Source organism: Stegostoma tigrinum, chromosome 45 (assembly GCF_030684315.1).
Source record: "Stegostoma tigrinum isolate sSteTig4 chromosome 45, sSteTig4.hap1, whole genome shotgun sequence".
NCBI classification, from domain to species: domain Eukaryota; kingdom Metazoa; phylum Chordata; class Chondrichthyes; order Orectolobiformes; family Stegostomatidae; genus Stegostoma; species Stegostoma tigrinum.
The window spans coordinates 4,461,413-4,483,842 of record NC_081398.1 but is presented as its reverse complement, the minus strand read 5'-3'; the positions used below and the strand labels follow the sequence as shown (position 1 = coordinate 4,483,842).

The window sequence follows — 22,430 nt, the reverse complement described above, 5'->3', positions numbered from 1 at the left end:
CGGCCAATCCACCCTAACCTGCACATCCCTGGGCACTACGGGACAATTTAGCATGGCCAACCCACCCTAACCTGCACATCCCTGGGCACTACGGGACAATTTAGCATGGCCAACCCACCCTAACCTGCACATCCCTGGGCACTATGGGACAATTTAGCATGGCCAACCCACCCTAACCTGCACATCCCTGGGCACTATGGGACAATTTAGCACGGCCAACCCACCCTAACCCGCACATCCCTGGGCACTATGGGACAATTTAGCATGGCCAACCCACCCTAACCTGCACATCCCTGGGCACTATGGGACAATTTACCACGGCCAATCCACCCTAACCCGCACATCCCTGGGCACTATGGGACAATTTAGTAAGGCCAACCCACCCTAACCTGCACATCCCTGGGCACTACGGGACAATTTAGCATGACCAACCCACCTTAACCTGCACATCCCTGGGCACTACGGGACAATTTAGCACGGCCAATCCACCCTAACCCGCACATCCCTGGGCACTATGGGACAATTTAGCACGGCCAATCCACCCTTACCTGCACATCCCTGGGCACTATGGGACAATTTAGCACGGCCAACCCACCCTAACCTGCACATCCCTGGGCGCTATGGGACAATTTAGCACGGCCAATCCACCCTAACCCGCACATCCCTGGGCACTATGGGACAATTTAGCATGGTCAATCCACTCTAAACCTCCACATCTTTGGACTGTGGGTGGAAATCCACACAGACAGTCGCCCAAGGCTAGAATCGAACCCAGTTCCCCGAGGCAGCAGTGCTAACCACTGAGCCACCATTCCACCCATTTTGGGTCCAGTATGATGTGGTTTTCTGCAACACTTTTTTTAAAATCAATTTTAGATCTTCAGTGTTATGTTTTAGAGTTCTCCCCTCGTGTCCTGATCTGATATCTATTTCCCAGCCAGAAACATCATTCAGGAGGCTACTGTCTTTTTTCAAGGGAGCTTACCCAATTATAAGCTGTCCTTTCAGTGAGCTGAAGTCACCAGATTCTCATCAGACCAGCCTCTAATGAGAGAAACATCTGATGGCAGTTTTATCCGAGAGTCACTGCTCCCTTCGGCGAGAGGAGAGAGGAGAGTCCTTCGTGATATTGTCAACCAGTGTTGGGAATTGAGCCCGTGCTGTTGGCATCAATCTTCCTCACAAACCTACCATCCAACCCACGGAGCTCACCGAGCCCTTATCTCCTTGCTAACAACAGGAAATACAGTTCTGAAAGCAGCACGCCAGCTCTAAAGATCTACAAAGAGTGACTGGATCATCTATGACTACATTCACTTCGAGTTTACAAAGACGGGAGGCGGATATCTCATAGGAACCTATAAAGTGCTAAACGGACCAGGCAGGGGTGGATACAGGAAGGATTTTCCGAAAATCGTGGAGTTCCGAACCAGGGTGGTGGGGGTGAGGTCACGTTCTCAGGATACCGTGTAGGACTGAGATGAGGAGAAATGCATATTGGAAAGGCAGATCAGGGCAGGATTTATACACTTCATGGTGAGGTCCTGGAGAGTGTTGCTGAAAGACCCTGGGGCGCAGGTTCATAGTTCCTTGAAAGTGGAGTTGCAGGTAGACAGGGCGGTGAGGAAGGTGTTTGGGACGCTCCCCTTTATTGGTCAGTGCGTTGAGTGTAGGAGTTGGGAGGGTCATGTTGCAGCTGTACAGGACATTGGTCAGGGCCACTTTTGGAATACTGCGTTCAGTCCTGGTCTTCCTGCTACAGGAAGGATGTTGTTAAACTTGAAAGGGTTCAGAAAAGGTTTACAAGGATGTTGCCGGGGTTGGAGGGTTTGAACTACAGGGAGAGGCTGGATAGGCTGGGGCTATTTTCCTTGGAGTGTCAGAGGCTGAAGGGGGACCTTATAGAGGTTTATAAAATCCTGAGGGGCATGGACAGGGTGAGTAGACAAGGTCTTTTCCCCAGGGTGGGGAGTCCAAAACTAGAGGGGCATAGGTTTAAGATGAGAGGGGAAAAATTTAAAAGGGACCCAAGGGGCAACTTTTTCACACAGAGGGTAATGTGCATAAGGAATGAGCTGCCAGAGGAAGTGGTGGGGGCTGGTACAGTTACAGCATTTAAAAGGCATCTGGATGGGGACATGGATAGGAAGGGTTTAGAGGGATAAGGGCCAAATGCTGGCAAATGGGACTAGACTAATTTAGGATATCTGGGGCAGCATGGATGAGTTGGACTGAAAGGTCTGTTTCCATGCTGTACAGCTCAATGATTTTAAATGCCTTCACCCACAGAATGGGGGAGCCTGCGGAATTCTCTGCTACGGAAAGCAGTTGAGGCTAAAACAACGGATGTTTTTGGAGAAGGAATTAGACACAGCTCTCGGGGTTAGAGGTGTCAAAGGGTGTGGGGGCAAATACCAGCCTGAGTTGAACGATCAGCCCTGATCATATTGAATTGGGGGGGAGAAGCACTCTTGAAGGGCCGAACGGTCTACTCCGGCTCGCATTCTGTGCCTCTCAAGCACTTTGGGACACACTGTGGGTGTGAAAGGCGCAATGCAAATGCAGGTTATTCTTTTTCTCTATGTGTGTCACTCGATGAATCCGGAGTTGGCCACTCTCACCCCTATCGGCTCTCCTTCATTAAATTACCTCCCAAATAAAGTTTATTGGAGGAAGCAAGTAAATTATGGAGTCTGCTTTGGCGGGGGAGATACGGAATGATTTTCCTTGTTTCCCCAGCCCGATACACGTGTGCTCCCACACATCTGAGTAACTCCTCCAATTGAAATCCAAAATTAAACACGGGAATTTACCCTCGAAGAAATTGACTAGGAACCTTCTTATACAGATGGGATGAGCCAGGCGCTATGACTGTAATTTGCTCTCTGCGTAAGTGGGATAGTTCTGAAGTAGCGACTGTGGGGGTGGCCTTTTGTTTAAAAAAACAATGTATGAGCTGGAGAAACTCTTTTCGTAACTAGTTCTCAGTTTTATTGGTGGCTCCTACCACAACAGCTCTAACTTAGCAAGGGAGCGGAACTGAATCGCTTATCAATGGGCGCTTGAAATTTCAAGCATTCTTGAACCTGTAGATGTGTCTAAAGCTCATGAGTAACTCTTTAAATGTGTCTTCTAATAACCCTGGGGAATCAGTCAGTTTTACAACAGAGCAACACCCTTTCTGTTGGTTACTGGAATTCTCACTGACCACCCCAAACTAATATTCTAGTTCAAACCTACTTCTATTTTTTTTTGTTTTAATCTCACTTATCTGACTGCAGATTTTGGTGTGCTGGCTAATTGGGGTGGGAGGGGAGTTTCTGAATCTAGTGCCTTAACATAGTAAGGGTTATATGTGATCATGTGAAGTGCATCTTATGTTTTAGACTTGTCATGTTGCTCCTAGTCTCTAGCCTATCCTCCTATTTTCTTTCTTTCTTCTTCCCCCCCCACACAAATTTTTAACATTACCTCTGTTTAAAACAAAACTGTACCCTCGTCAGATCACCATCCAACCCCTTCTGAAATGAACAGTTAAGTGATTTTCACGTCTTTGGGTTTTTGTCTGGACTCCTGTAAATTATTACTTTTTGAGGTGGCTAGTTAATGCATTGAACTGGGGCTTATTTTCATCTTGTGAATGATTGGGGCAAGTTTATTTACATCCTGTCAGTGCTCAAACCTTAATGTTTGAGTGGCTAAAGTAGCAAGTGCAGCAAAATCTGGAATAAGATGAAGGAAAGGTTGGGAAAGACGTTTCACGCTTACTAAATATGATACTTGTGCAACTTTGGTTGAAGTGGTAGGAGCAACCAAACACTAGGAAATCAGCATTATTAAAAAATAAACTGAATATCAGCAGGTCCAGCAACATCTGGAGAAAGGGGGGGGGGGTGTGTGGGCAGGTAGGAATTTTCAACTTTTTGAAAATAGTTTGTGTAGAATGAACTGCCAGAGTGCAGTGTTGGGTACAAGTACAGTTATGAGATTTTAAACACCTGGGTAAGTACATGAATAGGAAAGGGATATGGGTGAAGTGTGGGGGGTGGGGGGGGTGGTGCTGGTTTTACTTTGGATTATGGCCAGCAGGGACATGTTGGACTGAAGGGTCTATTTCTACGCTGTATGACTAAGTCAAATCTGATATTGGGGCAGGGAAAGAAAGTGATCACTAAACAAAAATACAAAACTGTTGAGCATATCCCTAGAAAAAGCTTCATTTCTGGCAGCATCTGTAGAGATAAACAGCTAATGTTTTGGACAGTGACTACCCCCACTTTCCCCCCTCCTCCAGAGGGCTCCCTGGACCTGAAACATTAACTGTCTCTCCTGAAATGCTGCCTGACCTTGAGTTTTCCAGCAACTTCTGTTTTTGCCTCAAGGTGACTCTCCCCACTTGGGTGTTCTTGATCCTGTATTCTAGAGCTAGTTGAAGCCACCAGAAACTGGAGTTTTTCCTCCCAGGGGTGTTAAATATATCATCTACAACTGAATAATGGTGGGGGGTGGGTCCAAGTGAGACCACCTGAACCACAGGATCTCTAACAGTGAGTTGGTGACTGCTTGTTAACGCTAATACATGCCTTCAATCCTAGACCCTGTCTCATAGGTGGCTAAAACATGGACGCTGAAAGTAGCCTGTACACTCCACTCCTGAGGACAATTGAAGAGTCTCCCACATCCCCAATGGCATCAGGTACTAGTAAATCGCACATCCCAAGGAACAAATCAATTTTGATGGTATATTTGTCAGGAAAGTATATGAACAGTAGAATGGAATTGCTGTAATAGATGTGGGTCAAGTGACCAATTTCAATTGTAGTAACCAGCTAACTTAAAAAGGCAAATGGCCCTAATTTCCCCAGACCATGGGACTGCTTTCTTAGAGATGGATGACTGGTGGTTTAATATGAGGGTCTCTTCACCTTGAATCCTTCATAGTAACTTCAGCCAGTGATGGGAATTAAGGCCATGCTGTTGGCATCATGAAATTGTATACCATTTCCTGGTGAACTGACCCTCCACCCACTTCTATTGAACTGTTGGATACAGCTGCAATAGTTGAAGGTGCTCAAATTCCTGATTGAATAACACTTTTTTGAATTCAGCATGGATGCACTACTTCCAGACTAGGGCCAGGAGAGGTCCACTTAAAAGCCTTGTGGCATGAAATATGAACATGAGGGAACTGGAGATTATTCTTAAAATGTTGAATGCACTGCCTGTAGTGGTGTCAACAGAATTGAAAGGTTCTTTACCCCTCAGTGAAAGATTCCTCCCAATTTTGAGTAGTGGCAGGGAAGGGGATTGCTCTTTCAAACACAGGTAGGGATGAGCTGAACCACTAGCCCCTACTGTCAAATACATGTTACATTCTCATTCCTTTTCAGCATCCATGAAAATCTTGACCTCTCTCTTGGCTGTTGCCTCCATCACTATTGGTGAGATTTCTATATATTAAAGAATTTTGGTATGAATTTAAAAGCTGGTCACTGAGATTCTGTCTTGTTTGCATTTGATAATATCTAATTAGCACTGCATGCAAGCAGCTTAAGATTCCTGTATCAAGCTTGTTTCAATACTAGCAGAGCGTTCCTAGGTATTTAACCACTTCATTATCTTTACAGCTCTAGTAAAAACTGGATTAACTTTATTTATGGTGACATTAGGAGCAATTGGACTCAATTCAAGTTTGTAACACATACCATCTGACTGTTTTTGTTTTCTTTACCCATATAGGTACTGTCTACTTGGATTCTTGTCCCAAGCAATACTTGATCCCAATTTATTTGATTGTTTCTGGAAGCTTTACCCTGTTCTTCATGATGATTTCACTAATTTCATGTCCCCCAAATGATGAGAGCAATATTTTGGCTTTCCATAGAATTGGCAGGGTTTGGAGAAGTCTCCTATCACTGTTCTCCTTCATCTGGTTTATAACAGGTAACTTGTTTTGTTTAACGTTCAGCTTGCATGCATTTAGTACTCCTGTTGTCAGGATCCCTACCCCAGGAAAAATCCCTCTGCCCACCCCCAAGGTGGCTTAGTGGTTAGCACTGCTGCCTCACTGCACTGGAGAATCCAGAAATAGCAGGGACTGCTGATGGTGGAGTCAGATAAGTGTACAGCAGGCCAGGCAGCATCAGAGGAGCAGGAAAGCTGATGTTTTGGGTCTGGACCCTTTGAACCACTTGAAGGGTCCAGACCCAAAACGTCAGCTTTCCTGCTCCCCTGATGCTGCCTGGCCTGCTGTGTTCCTCCAGCTCCACATGAGGGAACCCAAGTTGGATTCCACCCTGGGGCAACTGTGGTGTTTGCACATTTTTCTGCACTTGTTGCATGGGTTTCCTCTGGCTTCCTCCCACAGTCTGAAGATGTGCAGGCTAGGTTTGCAAGAGGGACAATAAGCTAGGGCTTTGGCAAGGTTGGGTAAACAGGAAGAATCAGTGCTACTGGAGTTGGGAGTTATCAAATGAGGCAAGCAGATGAAAGATTCTGAAGGAAGTGGGCAGAAATGTAAAATGCTTGAATTGTGATCTGATTGCAATAAGTGTGAATATCAACCTATATCTGTTTCTCCTCCACCTGCCCCCCCCCCCCCCCAAACCATAGGAAATGTTTGGATCTACAGCATCTATGAGCCAGAATATATTGACAAAACCTCTCCCAACTACTGTGATAAAACGCTCTACTTTTTTGCTTTCTGGGCCACCACCGTCACATACATCCTCCTTGGGATTGCACTGTTTCTTGGATTCTGTGGCTTGCTTTCTGCATGTGCTTTAGGTGGGACCCTGCGCATCAAGAAACAAAGCAGTTGAATGTTTGGATGAAGAAATTCCTTTTCCCACACTGGATTTGGGGGTGGGGGATGTTTTGAATCTGCTCACTATTGAATATGCCTGCCAATTGTGGGTGAAATTTGGTTCAAATTAGCAGTGCATGTTTGGACACTTTTTTAAAAGAAACTGAAAACACTTCTACACAACTCATGAAAGTAAAACTGCACTTTGTATATAATTCTGAAAATAATAGCTGTTTTTATTTAAAAGTTAGATGTAAAATTTCTAATACAAGCAGTAACTTGATAACAACAGACTCAGTCTCTTTCTTTGAAGGATTTTCTAGAGTTTATAGCACAGTAAAGCTGCCTGTCAGTTTGGAAGTTGTGCAGTTAAAATTGGCAAACCAAATTTTAAAAAGGTGAACAATGTGTTCTGGTGTTACTGTTCTTGTAACTGGGTGCCATGAGCTATTTAGACACTTTTTTAAAAAAAAATTCTTGGCACAGAATGCCTACAGAGCAGAAAGAAGCTGTCTGCACTGGCCCACCAGTCCCATTGGAGTGGGAGGAAACCAACTGCACACCTCCCCTGCCCCCACCAAAAAATGTGGAGTTTACTGCCTCCTGGGCCTGTAAACAAACCTGGGGTCCCTGGTATTGAGGCAGCAGGGCTAACCACTGAGCCAGTCTGCTGCCCACTAGATAATCTGGATCAGTGTATTTGTATACTGAGCCCCATTCCACAAATCCTCCCACTGGGTAAATGCCTCAATCCCTTAGGTTCCTTTTAAGACTCTGGTTTAAGAATGAACTGTTTGAGCTTATTCCTAAATTTCTAAGCATTCAGGTAGGAAGGGGATTTAACACATTGGCCAATTGTTCTTGCAATTGAAGATAGTAGAAACTGCAGATACTAGAGAATTTGAGATAACATGGGGTCGAGCTGGATGAGCACACAGGCCAAGCAGCAGCAGGACCAGAAAGGCTGGTACTCCTGAAATCTTTCAGAACATTTTCTGAAGAAGGGCCTAAGCCCAAAACATCAGCTTTCCTGCTGTGGTTATCCTTGCAATCACCTGAATTGTAGACCAACTCTGCCTTGCATATTTTCACTAATTCCACTTTCCCTATCTTTCTCTTTCTGGCGCTTGTGAACAAAAGTATACAAATGTGATTGGAAATGAAATATCATCTTATTTTTCTGTATAAAATCCTGATGCAATTGGAAACAAAGTAACTTCCTGTCCAGTCTAGTCAGATTTAATGGTGTTGGAATTTAGAATGTACAGGATAAGCAAAGCACCTTCATGTGAAGATCTCCACTTGAGGACTGGGCGTGTGAACAGCTTTGAAGAGCCAGCAGAACAATGATGGGCCAGAGGCTTTTGCATGTTCTGCAATTCAATGCACTAAATCGTTTAAGTTTTAAAAACCCAGCCTCTTCCCTTTTATACTGTTGGTGACAGATACCATCCAGTCGTGGACTCCCTCTTTGCGCAACTCTATTGGACCGCCAATCCGGTCCATCTTCTGTCTCCCTACTGGCCTACAGCTATTCGCTCTCCTCTTCCCCCCACCCCCCCAGCCGGAAGGGTCACTGGACCTGAAACACTAACTGATTATCTCCACCAAAAGCTATGATTTCTGGTTTCCAGTACTAACAGTTCTTGCTGGATTTTTTTTTAAAAACTTGAACAACATCTGATGATGTTTATCACTATCTTTTCCTCTAGGTGCTCATCTGTTCTACTTGCTTTCTGCCCTCTGCGCCCCCCCCCCCCCCTCTGCCAACCATCCAAATACCACTTTCCAGGTTTGACTGGACTCATGTTAATGCTTTTTCCCTCAATGCTGGCAAATCTGAGCTTTATCTGCAATGCATTCTGGATTCTCTGCAGTCTTTTAGGTTTTGACTGAACAGTTTTGAGAGCTCCAAAAGAATTTTGGCACTTTTTTGTGGATAGCTGGTACAAAATACCTTGCTCCTGCTGTTGAGTTCTGAAGCAAGGTCACAAGACTTCTTTAAACTCTGCTTTCTCTCTCCACAGATACTACAGACCCTGCTGAGGCTCATCAGCAACTTCTAGTTTAGTTGGGTTTTTCCATGAATCGTTCATGGGATGAGTGTCTCACTGGCAGGAAACACTTCTTTATTGCCCATCTTTCTTTCTCTTCCTTCCTTTTCTCTCTTCTTTTCTCCCTCCCCCCCCCCCCCCCCCCCCCACAAAACAATTGCCCAGGGGGTGCAGTTAAGAGTCAATCACATTGCTGTGGGCCTTGAGTCAAATGTAGCCAGACCAGGTAGGGACGGTAGTTTCCTTCCCTAAAGGACATTAGCAAACTGGATGGGTTTTCCCAACAATGGATTCATTGTCATCATTAGATTCTTAATTCCAGATCTTTATTGGATTCAAATTCCACCACTCTCTGCCATGATGGGATTTGAGCTCCAGTCTCCATAATGTTGGCTAGGTCTCGCTGGCTCAGTAGTCTAATGATGACAATATCACCTGTCCCTATGCACTTCTTGGGTTTATAAACCTTTGTTTCTGAAGCTGTGCTGTTTTTAATTTGTTTAAACTCCTGCTCTTAACCACCTTTATTCAAAGGACCATTATTTCTCAGTAATTGCACACAGTTGCAATCACATAGCCTGTTTTCATAATGGACACAATCTCCTTTGTCTATGGAGTACATGAGCTACATAATCTATGCAATTGAGTTACTCCGTTTCAACATATGACTTCCAAGAAACGAGAGTCTGTTTAATTTTCAGGGCTAAGCATCACTGCCTCCACAGCCTTCCCCGTAAATCATTAAATTATTTTTAAAAGTGCATCATCTTGCAATTCTCCAAAGCCAAAGTCTCAACAGCAGGTTACAGTCAAACAGGTTTATGTGAAATCACAAGGTTTTGGAGCACTGTGCCTTTTTTCATTAAGGAGAAGTAACTTCACCCTGAATAAGCAACCCTGGGAAAGCTTGTGATTTCAAATAAATCTTTTGGGCTTTGTGTAACTTTATTCGTTCATGGGCTGAGGGTATCAGTGACACGGTAGCATTTATTGCGCAGAGGCCAGTTCAGAGTCCAGCATGTTACTGTGGGTCTGGAGTCACATGTAGGCCAGACCAGGTGAGGATGGCAGTTTCCTTCCCTGAAGGACATTAGTGGACCGGATGGGGTTTTCTCTACAATTGACAATGGATTCATGGTCGTTAGACTCCTGATTCCAGATGTTTTTAAATGAATTCAAATTCCACCATCTGCTGTGTTGGGTCTCAAACTCAGGTCCCCAGAACACTATTTCAGAGATAGTTGGAACTGCAGATGCTAGAGAATCTGAGAAGGTGTAGAACTGGATGAAAACAGTGGGCCAAGCAGGAAGGGTCCACTTGCACATCTGCCAATGTGGTCTTCTGTATCTGCTGTTCCTGTTGTGGCCTCCTCTGCATTGGGGAAAACAAGCAGAGGCTTGGGGGCCGCTTTCTGGAACACTTGTGCTTGATTCACACTAAACAACCGCACCTCCCAGTCACGAACCATTTCAACTCCCACTTCCATTCCGCAGACGACATGTTCATCCCAGGCCTCCTGCAGTGCCACTATGCCACCTGAAAGCTGCTGGAACAATAACTCCTATTCCGCTTGGGAACCCTGCAGCCCAATGGTATCAATGTGAACTTCGCAAGCTTCAAAATCTCCCCTCCCCCCACTGCATCCCAAAACCAGTCCAGTTCTTCCCCTCCCCGCTACTGCATCCCAAAACTAGTCCAGTTCTTCCCCTCCCCCCTACTGCATCGCAAAACCAGCCCAGCTCATCCCTGCCTCCCACCTATCCCATCCTCCCACCTCAAGCCCCACCCCCATCTCCTACCTACTAGCCTCATCCTGACCATTGACCTATCCCCTTCTAACTCACCTTTACTGGCTCCATCCCTGCCTCTTTCTCCTGTGTCTCTTCTCCTTTATCCATCTTCTATCCGTCTCTCCCTATGTATTTCAGAACCCCCCTTCCCCTCCCCCATTTCTGAAGAATGGTCTAGGCCCAAAATGCCAGTTTTCCTGCTCCTCTGATGCTGCTTGGCCTGCTGTGTCCATCCAGCTCCACACCTTGTTATCCCCAGAACATTATCAGTATCTTTAGATAACAGTCCAGCAATAATACAACAAGGTCATCAGCATAATTGAATGATGCAATGTTACAGCTACGTAGAAAGTGCAGAAGAACAGCAAGTCTAAACTCTGTTAACAGCAGAGTATTTGTTCTTGAAGCAGTTGATGTTTGTTTTTGAACTTCTATATCTTCAGTCTGATGGCAGAGAGTGTAACTGGGGGGGGGGGGGGGGGGAGGAGGGAGGAAGAATTCTAGCACAACACTTGCAACTCTTCCTGGGAAGTTCCATGGATCTCCTGGAAGAAATAACTGCCTTAGCGAGTGGTTGATGTATCAAGACGCTCTGCTCTCATCTGTACATGTGCGTGGAGAGGTGACAGTCTCCCAGTGTTAGTGCTAGACGATTAGTTCAGAGATCCAGGTAATATTCTGGGCACCTGAGTTTGAATACCTGGAGTTGGGAGTTCAATGATGACCACAAAGCCTTTGTTGATAGACAGAAATAAAACCCATCTGGTCCACTAACATCCATCAGGGAATAGGACTTGGACAGGATAGGAGTGTGTGCAAAGTGACAGATAGAACTCAATGAGATTATTACACACTTTGGTAGGAAGAAGAGAGGCACAGACTCCATTCCAAACAGAGAAAGGCTTTGGAAATCTGATGCACAAAAGAAGTCCTAGTTCAGGATTCTCTGAAGGTTAACATGCGAATTTAGTTGGCATTTAAGGTCATTCAGCCCATTGAGTCTGAACTGCCATTTGATCATGGCTGATGTTTTTCAGCCCCCTTCTCCCTGTAACCTTTGATCCCCTTCATAATCAAGAAATTATCGCTGTCCTAAAGACTTGGCTTAAGTGGTAATGAGCTTCACATATTCACCACCTGGCTGAAGAAATTCCTTCTCCTTTCCATTCTAATGGGTCATCTTTTCACTCTGAGGCTGTGCCCTCGCGTCCTAGTCTCTCCTACTGATGGAACCATCTTCTCCACGTCCTATCTATCCAGGCTTCTTGGTATTCTGTAAGTTTCAGTCAGATTCCCCCTCATCCTTCAAAAATCCATCGAGTTTGAGGGCTGCCTCATGGTGCTAGGGACAACGATCCCAACCTCGAGCAACCCTGTGTGTGGAGCTTGCACATTCTCCCTGTGTCTGCGTGGGTTTCCTCCAGGTGCTCCCGTTTCCTCCCATAGTCGAAAGGTGTGCAGGTTAGGGTGGACAGGCCAGCTAAATTGTCCCATAGTACCCAGGGATGTGCGGGTTAAGGTGGATTGGCCATACTAAATTGCCCCATAGTGCCCAGGGATGCGCTGGTTAGGGTGGATTGGCCGTGCTAAATTGCCCCATAGTGTCCAGGGATGTGCGGGTTAGGGTGGGTTGGACATACTAAATTGCCCCATAGTGCCCAGGGATGTGCGGGTTGGCCTTGCTAAATTGTCCCATTGTGCCCAGGGATGTGCAGGTTAGGGAGGATTGGCTGTGCTAAATTGTCCCATAGTGCCCAGGGATGTGCCTGTTAGGGTGGGTTGGCCGTGCTAAATCATCCCATAGGGCCCAGGGATGTGCGGGTTAGGGAGGATTGGCTGTGCTAAATTGTCCCATAGTGCCCAGGGATGTGCAGGTTAGGGTGGATTGGCCGTGCTAAATTGCCCCATAGTGCCCAGGGATGTGCGGGTTAGGGTGGATTGGCCGTGCTAAATTGTCCCGTAGTACCCAGGGATGTGCGGGTTAGGGTGGATTGGACATACTAAATTGCCGCATAGTGCCCAGGGATGTGCGGGTTAGGGTGGATTGGCCGTGCTAAATTGTCCCATAGTGCCCAGGGATGTGCGGGTTAGGGTGGGCTGGCCGTGCTAAGTTGTCCCATAGTGCCCAGGGATGTGCCCGTTAGGGTGGGTTGGCCGTGCTAAATCATCCCATAATGCCCAGGGATGTGTGCGTTAGGGTGGACTGGCCGTGCTAAATTGTCCCATAGTGTCCAGGGATGTGCGGGTTAGGGTGGATTGGCCGTGCTAAATCGTCCCATAACGTCCAGGGATGTGCAGGTTAGGCTGGATTGGCCGTGCTAGATCGTCCCTTAGTGCCCAGGGATGTGCGGGTTAGGGTGGGTTGGCCGTGCTAGATCGTCCCTTAGTGCCCAGGGATGTGCGGGTTAGGGTGGGTTGGCCATGCTAAATTGTCCCGTAGTACCCAGGGATGTGCAGGTTAGGGTGGATTGGACATACTAAATTGCCCCATAGTGCCCAGGGATGTGTGGGTTGGCCTTGCTAAATTGTCCCATTGTGCCCAGGGATGTGCAGGTTAGGGAGGATTGGCTGTGCTAAATTGTCCCATAGTGCCCAGGGATGTGCCTGTTAGGGTGGGTTGGCTGTGCTAAATCATCCCATAGGGCCCAGGGATGTGCGGGTTAGGGAGGATTGGCCGTGCTAAATTGTCCCGTAGTGTCCAGGGATGTGTGGGTTAGGGTGGATTGGCCGTGCTAAATTGTCCCATAGTGTCCAGGGATGTACAGGTTAGGGTGGATTGGCCGTGCTAAATTGCCCCATTGTGCCCAGGGATGTGCAGGTTCAGGTGGGTCGGCCGTGCTAAATTGCCCCATAGTGCCCAGGGCTGTGCAGGTTAGGGTGGATTGGCCGTGCTAAATTGTCCCATAGTGTCCAGGGATGTGCGGGTTAGGGTGGATTGGCCGTGCTAAATTGTCCCATAGTGCCCAGGGATGTGCGGGTTAGGGTGGGTTGGCCGTGCTAAATTGTCCCGTAGTCCCCAGGGATGTGCGGGTTAGGGTGTACTGGCCGTGCTAAATTGTCCCATTGTGCCCAGGGATGTGCGGGTTAGGGTGGGTTGTCCGTGCTAAAACGTCCCGTAGTACCCAGGGATGTATGGGTTAGGGTGGATTCGTCCTGGGGAATGCAGGGTTACAAGGATGGGGTGGGCCTGGGTGGGATGGTCTGCAGAGAGTTGGTGTGGACTCAATGGGCTGAATGATCTGCTTCCAAACTGAAGGAATTCTATAACTTCTATCAATTGTTGGGATAAGGTCTGGGGGAACACAGAGTTCAGAACTTGTTCGAGTGGGGCTGTGAGAAAGAACCAGTCTTGGAGGGAGTGATAATGATGAGGAACCCGAAGGTCTTGAGTATGGTGGAAGCAAAGGCAACAATTCCAAAAGAAAAGTGGACGGGCATTTAAAAGTAACCGATACATGGGGATACAAGGATCAAACATGGAATGTGATGGACTGGATTGGTCTGGAGTGCAGGGCTGAATATGTGCCCTAAATCACTCTTTGATGCCCTCAATTCACCAAATATCAGCTTTGTGTTTTTGCTGTGAGAAAATTCGTTGCCATGGGTCCTAGATTACATCAGCACACTTCAAAGTACTTCTCTGGCAACAAAGAGCTTGGAAATGGCCTGAGGTTGTGAAGGGTGCTACATCAATGCAGGTGTGTTCTTCTGCATTGTTAACTATGGAACTGGCTTGCTTGCAATTCCATTCGCAAATTCTCCATTGAAGTTGTCATCCTGATACAAACCATTATCAAAAATGACAATTGCTATAATTTTAATCTTTACTCCACGTACTGCAAGGGAAATCAAAGCCTCTCACAGTCTAGCGCTGTAATCCTAGCATGAAACCGTAGCATAATTTCCAAAGAGACAGAAGAAAAATCCAACCTTTCTAGTAGATGTTCTGAGGAATCATCAATTCATTGTGTTAATAATTACTTCCCAAAACTGATCTTTGCCTGCAACAAAACGTTATTCAGTATTTACTGGAAATCACATGCTGCTGTTTCACAAAAAGTGGGCAGGCCATCAGGAAACTATATTAAAACTTCTGAAAGCACTAACACTTCAGTTGATAACTTGGAGCTTGAAACCGAATCATGGTGCCTGCCGAAGGAGGGTATAGTTAAGGGTTTGAATGAGTTACCACTTATTTTTACTTGTTGTTGTTTCAATTAAAACAATGTCTAGGTCAAGTCATTGAGTCTCTTTAAGACAGATTCTTGATTAGGAAGCGGGATCAAGTGTTAGGGGGAAGAAGGCAGGAGAATGGGTTCAAAAAACATATCAGCCATGATCAAATGGCAGAGCAGACTTGATGGGCTGAATGGCCCAATTCTGCTCCTATACCTTATGGTCTTTAAATGCATATGTCAATTTAGCAAGATGGAAATATCCAGCCTCAAACATTATTAAAATATGTTACACACTTTGCTATTGGCATGTGAAGTACCTTCAGGAATCTTTTAAGTATGATTCTGCACAATTGGTTCAAAATTATAGTTAACTGCCTCCTTTCAATGTGAAATGATATGCAGAGAAGGGAACAGGGTTTTCCTGATACAATTAAATGAATTAAAACAGCCAGAAGGTTGAGTGGAGCATATGACAACAACACATCAGGCCAAGCAGCATCAGAGGAACAGGAAGACTGACGTTGTGGGCCTAGACCCGTCATTAGAAATGAGGGAGTGGAAAGCGGGTTCTGAAATAAATATGGAGCGAAGGGGAGGCGGATAGAAGATGGATAAAGGAGAAGATAGGTGGAGGGGAGACAGACAGGTGAAAGAGGTGGGGATGGAGCCTGTAAAGGTGAGTGTAGGTGGGGAGTTAGGGAGGGGATAGGTCAGTCCAGGGAGAATGGACAGATCAAAGGGGTGGGATGAGGCTAGTAAGTAGGAGATGGGCGTGCGGCTTGAGGTGGGAGAATGGGATAGGTTGGAGGAAGGACAGGTTGGGGAGGCAGGCATGAGTTGGATTGGTTTTGGGATGCAGTAGGGTGAGGGGAGATTTTGAAGCTGGTGAAGCCCACATTTGATACTATTGGCCTGCAGGGATCCCAAGCAGAATATGAGATGCTGTTCCTGCGATCTTCAGGTGGCATCGTTGTGGCACTGCAGGAGGTCCAGGATGGACATGTCGTCTGCGGAATGGGAGGGGGAGTTAAAATGGTTCGTGACTGGGAGGTGCAGTTGTTTAGTGCGAACCGAGCATAGGTGTTCCGCAAAGCGGTCCCCAAGCCTCCGCTTGGTTTCCCCGATGGAGAGGAGGCCACAACGGGAACAGCAGATGCAGTACACCACATTAGCAGATGTGCAGGTGAACATCTGCTTGATGTGGAAAGTCTTCTTGGGACCTGGGATGGGGTGGGGGAGATGAGTCGGACAGGTGTTGCACTTCCTTGGGATGAGTTCGGGGGGACAGGAGCTGACGGAGACAATGGGTCGACCAGGGCAGTCAGGTTTGTGGATTTTGGGAAGGAGATAGAAGTGGGCGGTGTGGGGTTTTGGAACGGTGATGTTGGAGGCTGGGGGTCACTTGAGGTGATGAGGTTGTGGATGGTTTGGCAGATGATGGTTTGGTGGTTGGGAGTGGGGTCATGATCAAGGGGATGGTAGGAGGAGGTGGGGGAGAGTTGGCGCCGGGCCTCAGCGATGTAGAGGTCAATGCGCCATACTACAACCGTGCCTCCCTTGTCCGTGGGTTTTATGGTGAGGTTGGGATCGGAGCGGAGGGAGTGGATGGCAGCAAGTTCCGAGGTGGGTAACTTCTTCAACATCCAGGACTTACCGACTGATTCCGCTCCACCCACTGCCGATGCAACTCCACCCACCACCAACACAACTCCGCCCACCACCAACACAACTCCGCCCACCACCAACACAACTCCGCCCACCACTGACACAACTCCACCCACCACCAACACAACTCCGCCCACCACCAACACAACTGCACCCACTACCAACTCAACTCCACCCACCACCAACACAACTCCGCCCACCACCAACACAACTCCGCCCACCACCAACACAACTCCGCCCACCACCGACACAACTCCACCCACCACCAACACAACTCCGCCCACCACCAACACAACTGCACCCACCACCAACTCAACTCCACCCACCACCAACACAACTCCGCCCACCACCAACACAACTCCGCCCACCACTGACACAACTCCACCCACCACCAACACAACTCCGCCCACCACCAACACAACTGCACCCACTACCAACTCAACTCCACCCACCACTGACACAACTGCACCCACCACCAACACAACTCCGCCCACCACCAACACAACTCCACCCACCACCAACACAACTCCGCCCACCACCAACACAACTGCACCCACTACCAACTCAACTCCACCCACCACCAACACAACTCCGCCCACCACCAACACAACTCCGCCCACCACCAACACAACTCCGCCCACCACCAACTCAACTGCACCCACCACCAACGCAACTCCGCCCACCACTGACACAACTCCACCCACCACCAACACAACTCCGCCCACCACCAACACAACTGCACCCACTACCAACACAACTCCGCCCACCACCAACACAACTCCGCCCACCACCAACACAACTCCACCCACCACCAACACAACTCCGCCCACCACCAACACAACTGCACCCACTACCAACTCAACTCCACCCACCACTGACACAACTCCGCCCACCACCAACACAACTCCGCCCACCACTGACACAACTCCACCCACCACCAACACAACTCCGCCCACCACCAACACAACTGCACCCACTACCAACTCAACTCCACCCACCACTGACACAACTGCACCCACCACCAACACAACTCCGCCCACCACCAACACAACTCCGCCCACCACCAACACAACTGCACCCACTACCAACTCAACTCCACCCACCACCAACACAACTGCACCCACCACCAACTCAACTCCACCCACCACTGACACAACTGCACCCACCACTGACACAACTCCACCCACCACCAACACAACTCCGCCCACCACCAACACAACTGCACCCACTACCAACTCAACTCCACCCACCACCAACACAACTGCACCCACTACCAACTCAACTCCACCCACCACTGACACAACTGCACCCACCACCAACACAACTCCGCCCACCACCAACACAACTCCACCCACCACCAACACAACTGCACCCACTACCAACTCAACTCCACCCACCACCAACACAACTCCGCCCACCACCAACACAACTCCGCCCACCACCAACACAACTCCGCCCACCACCAACTCAACTGCACCCACCACCAACGCAACTCCGCCCACCACTGACACAACTCCACCCACCACCAACACAACTCCGCCCACCACCAACACAACTGCACCCACTACCAACACAACTGCACCCACTACCAACACAACTCCGCCCACCACCAACACAACTGCACCCACTACCAACTCAACTCCACCCACCACCAACACATCTCCGCCCACCACCAACACAACTGCACCCACTACCAACTCAACTGCACCCACTACCAACTCAACTCCACCCACCACCAACACAACTCCGCCCACCACCAACACAACTCCGCCCACCACCAACACAACTCCGCCCACCACCAACTCAACTCCGCCCACCACCAACACAACTCCGCCCACCACCAACTCAACTCCGCCCACCACTGACACAACTCCACCCACCACCAACACAACTCCGCCCACCACCAACACAACTGCACCCACCACCAACACAACTCCGCCCACCACCAACTCAACTCCACCCACCACCAACACATCTCCGCCCACCACCAACACAACTGCACCCACTACCAACTCAACTCCACCCACCACCAACACAACTCCGCCCACCACCAACACAACTCCGCCCACCACCAACACAACTCCGCCCACCACCAACTCAACTCCGCCCACCACCAACACAACTCCGCCCACCACCAACTCAACTCCGCCCACCACTGACACAACTCCGCCCACCACCAACACAACTCCGCCCACCACTGACACAACTCCACCCACCACCAACACAACTCCGCCCACCACCAACACAACTGCACCCACCACCAACACAACTCCGCCCACCACCAACACAACTCCGCCCACCACCAACACAACTGCACCCACCACCAACACAACTCCGCCCACCACCAACACAACTCCGCCCACCACCAACACAACTCCGCCCACCACCAACACAACTCCGCCCACCACCAACACAACTCCGCCCACCACTGACACAACTCCACCCACCACCAACACAACTCCGCCCACCACCAACTCAACTCCACCCACTACCAACACTGGAACACCTCTGCCCACCACTGGCACAACTGCACCCACTACCAACACTGGAACACCTCTGCCCACCACTGGCACAACTGCACCCACTACCAACACTGGAACACCTCTGCCCACCACTGGCACAACTCCACCCACTACCAACACTGGAACACCTCTGCCCACCACTGGCACAACTGCACCCACTACCAACACTGGAACACCTCTGCCCACCACTGGCACAACTGCACCCACTACCAACACTGGAACACCTCTGCCCACCACTGGCACAACTCCACCCACCACCAACGCTGGAACACCTCTGCCCACCACTGGCACAACTCCACCCACCACCAACGCTGGCACAACTCCGCCCACCACTGGCACAACTGCACCCACCACCACCACTGGCACAACTCCGCCCACCACTGGCACAACTGCACCCACTACCAACACTGGAACACCTCCGCCCACCACTGGCACAACTCCACCCACCACCAACGCTGGCACAACTCCGCCCACCACTGGCACAACTGCACCCACCACCACCACTGGAACACCTCTGCCCACCACTGGCACAACTGCACCCACTACCAACACTGGAACACCTCCGCCCACCACTGGCACAACTCCACCCACCACCAACGCTGGAACACCTCTGCCCACCACTGGCACAACTCCACCCACCACCAACGCTGGCACAACTCCGCCCACCACTGGCACAACTGCACCCACCACCACCACTGGCACAACTCCGCCCACCACTGGCACAACTCCACCCACTACCAACACTGGAACACCTCTGCCCACCACTGGCACAACTCCACCCACCACCACCACTGGAACACCTCTGCCCACCACTGGCACAACTCCACCCACCACCAACACTGGAACACCTCTGCCCACCACTGGCACAACTCCACCCACCACCAACACTGGAACACCTCTGCCCACCACTGGCACAACTCCACCCACCACCACCACTGGCACAACTCCACCCACCACCAACGCTGGCACAACTCCGCCCACTGCCAACACGAACATCGCTCTGCCCACCACCTCCACAGCTAGCAGCTCCAGAGCAGACAGCAGCACCCAGCCCTGCCGAGTCTTCACCATCCACCCAGACGTCCCCCTTACTGAGGACGAACGGCCAGGCCCTAGTAAAGGGCTCACCTTTGTCCCGCTCCACCCGCACATCAACGAATACTGCTCACGCTTGGACGGTGAACAGTTTTTCCGCCGCCTCTGCGTTTACTTCTTTAACCGTGAGCCTAGCCCTCCCTCTACTGACCCCTTCTCCTGCCTCCAACACACTCCCTCCTCCTGGGCACCACCCCAAGGCCTCCTACCCTCCCTCGACCTCTTCATCTCCAACTGTTGTCGTGACATCGTTCGTCTCAACCTCTCCACCCCTCTCACCCACACCAACCTCTCCCCCGCAGAATGTGCAGCCCTCCGCTCCAATTCCAACCTCACCATAAAACTCGCAGACAAGGGCGGTGCAGTGGTAGTATGGCACACTGACCTCTACATCGCTGAGGCCAGACGCCAACTCTCCGACACCACCTCCTACAGCCCCCTTGATCATGACCCCACCCCCGACCACCAAAACATCATCTCCCAAACCATCCGCAACATCATCACCTCAGGTGACCTCCCACCCACAGCCTCCAACCTCATCGTTCCCCAACCCCGCAATACCCACTTCCATCTCCTTCCCAGAATCCCCATACCAAACTGCCCTTGTCGACCCATTGTCTACCCTTGTTCCTGCCCACCGAACTTATCTCCACCTACTAACTCCATTTTCTCCCCCCTTGGTCCAGGAACTCCCTACCTACGTCCATGACACCATCCATGCCCTCCACCTCCCTCCAGAACTTCAAACTGCCCGGTCCCCAACATCTCACCTTTACCATTTACATCCAGTCCCTATATACCTGCATTCCCCATGCAGATGGCCTAAAGGCCTTCCGCTTCTTTCTGTCCCGCAGAACCGACCAGATCCCTCCAGTGACACCCTCATCCGCTTAACTGAACTCGTCCTCACCCTCAACAACTTCTCTTTCAATTCCTACCACTTCCTACAGACAAAGGGGGTGGCCATGGGTACCTGCATGGGCCCAAGCTATGCCTGCCTCTTTGTAGGTTACATCAAACAATCCCTCTTCCGTAGCTACACAGGCCCCAAACCCCACCTCTTCCTCCATTACATTGATGACTGTATCAGTGCTGCCTCGTGCTCCCACGAGGAGCTCGAACAGTTCATCCACTTCACCAACACCTTCCACCCCAACCTTGAGTTCACCTGGACCATCTCTGATACCTCTCTCTCCTTCCTGGACCTCTCTGTTTCCATCTCTGGCAACCACCTGGAAACCGATATCCATTTCAAGCCCACTGACTCCCACAGCTACCTGGAAGACACCTCCTCCCACCCACCTTCCTGCTAAACTGCCAGCCCTATTCCCAATTCCTTCGCCTCCGCCACATCTGCTCCCAGGATGACTCCCAAACATCTCAGATGTCTTCATTTTTCAAGGACCGCAACATCTCCCCCAACCCAGGGCAAGAACGACCTCGATCGTGTCTCCCGCATTTCCGCAATTCATCCCTCACACCCCGTCCCTGCAATGACAACCAAAACAGAATGCCACTCGTTCTCACGTACCACCCCACCAACCTCTGGATCCAACGCATCATCCTCCGACACTTCGACCATGTGCAGTCCTACCCCACTCTTATCTGCTTTCTGGAGGGACCATTCTCTCCGTGACTCCCTTGTCCGCTCCACACTCCCCTCCAAGCGCACCACACCTGGCACTTTTCCCTGCAACAGTAGGAAGTGCTACACCTGCCCCTACACCTCCCCCTCACCCCCATCCCAGCCCCAAGAAGACTTTCCACATCAAGCAGATGTTCACCTGCATATCTGCTAACGTGGTATACTGCATCTGCTGTTCCCGTTGTGGCCTCCTCTACATCGGGGAAACCAAGTGGAAGCTTGGGGACCGCTTTGCGGAACACCTACGCTCAGTTCGCACTAAACAACTGCACCTCCTAGTCACGTACCATTTCAACACCCCCTCCCATTCCGCAGACGACATGTCCATTCTGGGGCCTTCTACAGTGCCACAATGATGCCACCCGAAGGTTCCAGGAACAGCATCTCATATTTCACTTGGGAACCCTGAAGCCCAAGAGTATCAATGTGGACTTCACAAGCTTCAAAATCTCCCCTCCCACACCACATCCCAAAACCAGCCCAGCCTGTCCCCGCCTCCCTAATCTGTCCTTTCCCCTAGCTATCCCCTCCTCAAGCCCCAGCCCCATTTCCTATCTACTACCTCATCCCGCCCCCTTGACTTGTCTGTCCTCCCTGGACTGACCTAGCCCCTCCCTAACTCCCCACCTACACTCACCTTTACTGGCTCCATCCCCGCCTCTTTGATCTGTGTCT

At 49.7% G+C, this 22,430-nt stretch overlaps 1 protein-coding gene and 1 long non-coding RNA gene across 3 annotated transcripts in view; one reads left to right on the top strand and one right to left on the bottom strand.

The window, feature by feature from the left end:
* The window catches only part of LOC125448753 (uncharacterized), an 83,613-nt gene that overhangs the window by 44,525 nt on the left and 16,658 nt on the right, over positions 1-22,430 (bottom strand). The window lies entirely within an intron of this gene.
* Positions 2,803-6,821, top strand: LOC125448654 (transmembrane protein 272-like). The gene is made up of 5 exons (XM_048524082.1): positions 2,803-2,889; positions 4,596-4,696; positions 5,391-5,441; positions 5,740-5,943; positions 6,613-6,821. The coding sequence occupies exons 2-5, from the start codon at positions 4,621-4,623 to the stop codon at positions 6,819-6,821; spliced, it is 540 nt and encodes a 179-aa protein (XP_048380039.1). The 5' UTR covers positions 2,803-2,889; positions 4,596-4,620.

Coding starts and splice junctions, on each gene's coding strand:
- LOC125448654 (XM_048524082.1), top strand. CDS start 4,621: ATGGACGCTGAAAGTAGCCTGTACACTCCACTCCTGAGGACAATTGAA. Junction 5,442..5,739: donor TGTTGCCTCCATCACTATTG/GTGAGATTTCTA, acceptor TTACCCATATAG/GTACTGTCTACTTGGATTCT. Junction 5,944..6,612: donor CTTCATCTGGTTTATAACAG/GTAACTTGTTTT, acceptor CCCAAACCATAG/GAAATGTTTGGATCTACAGC.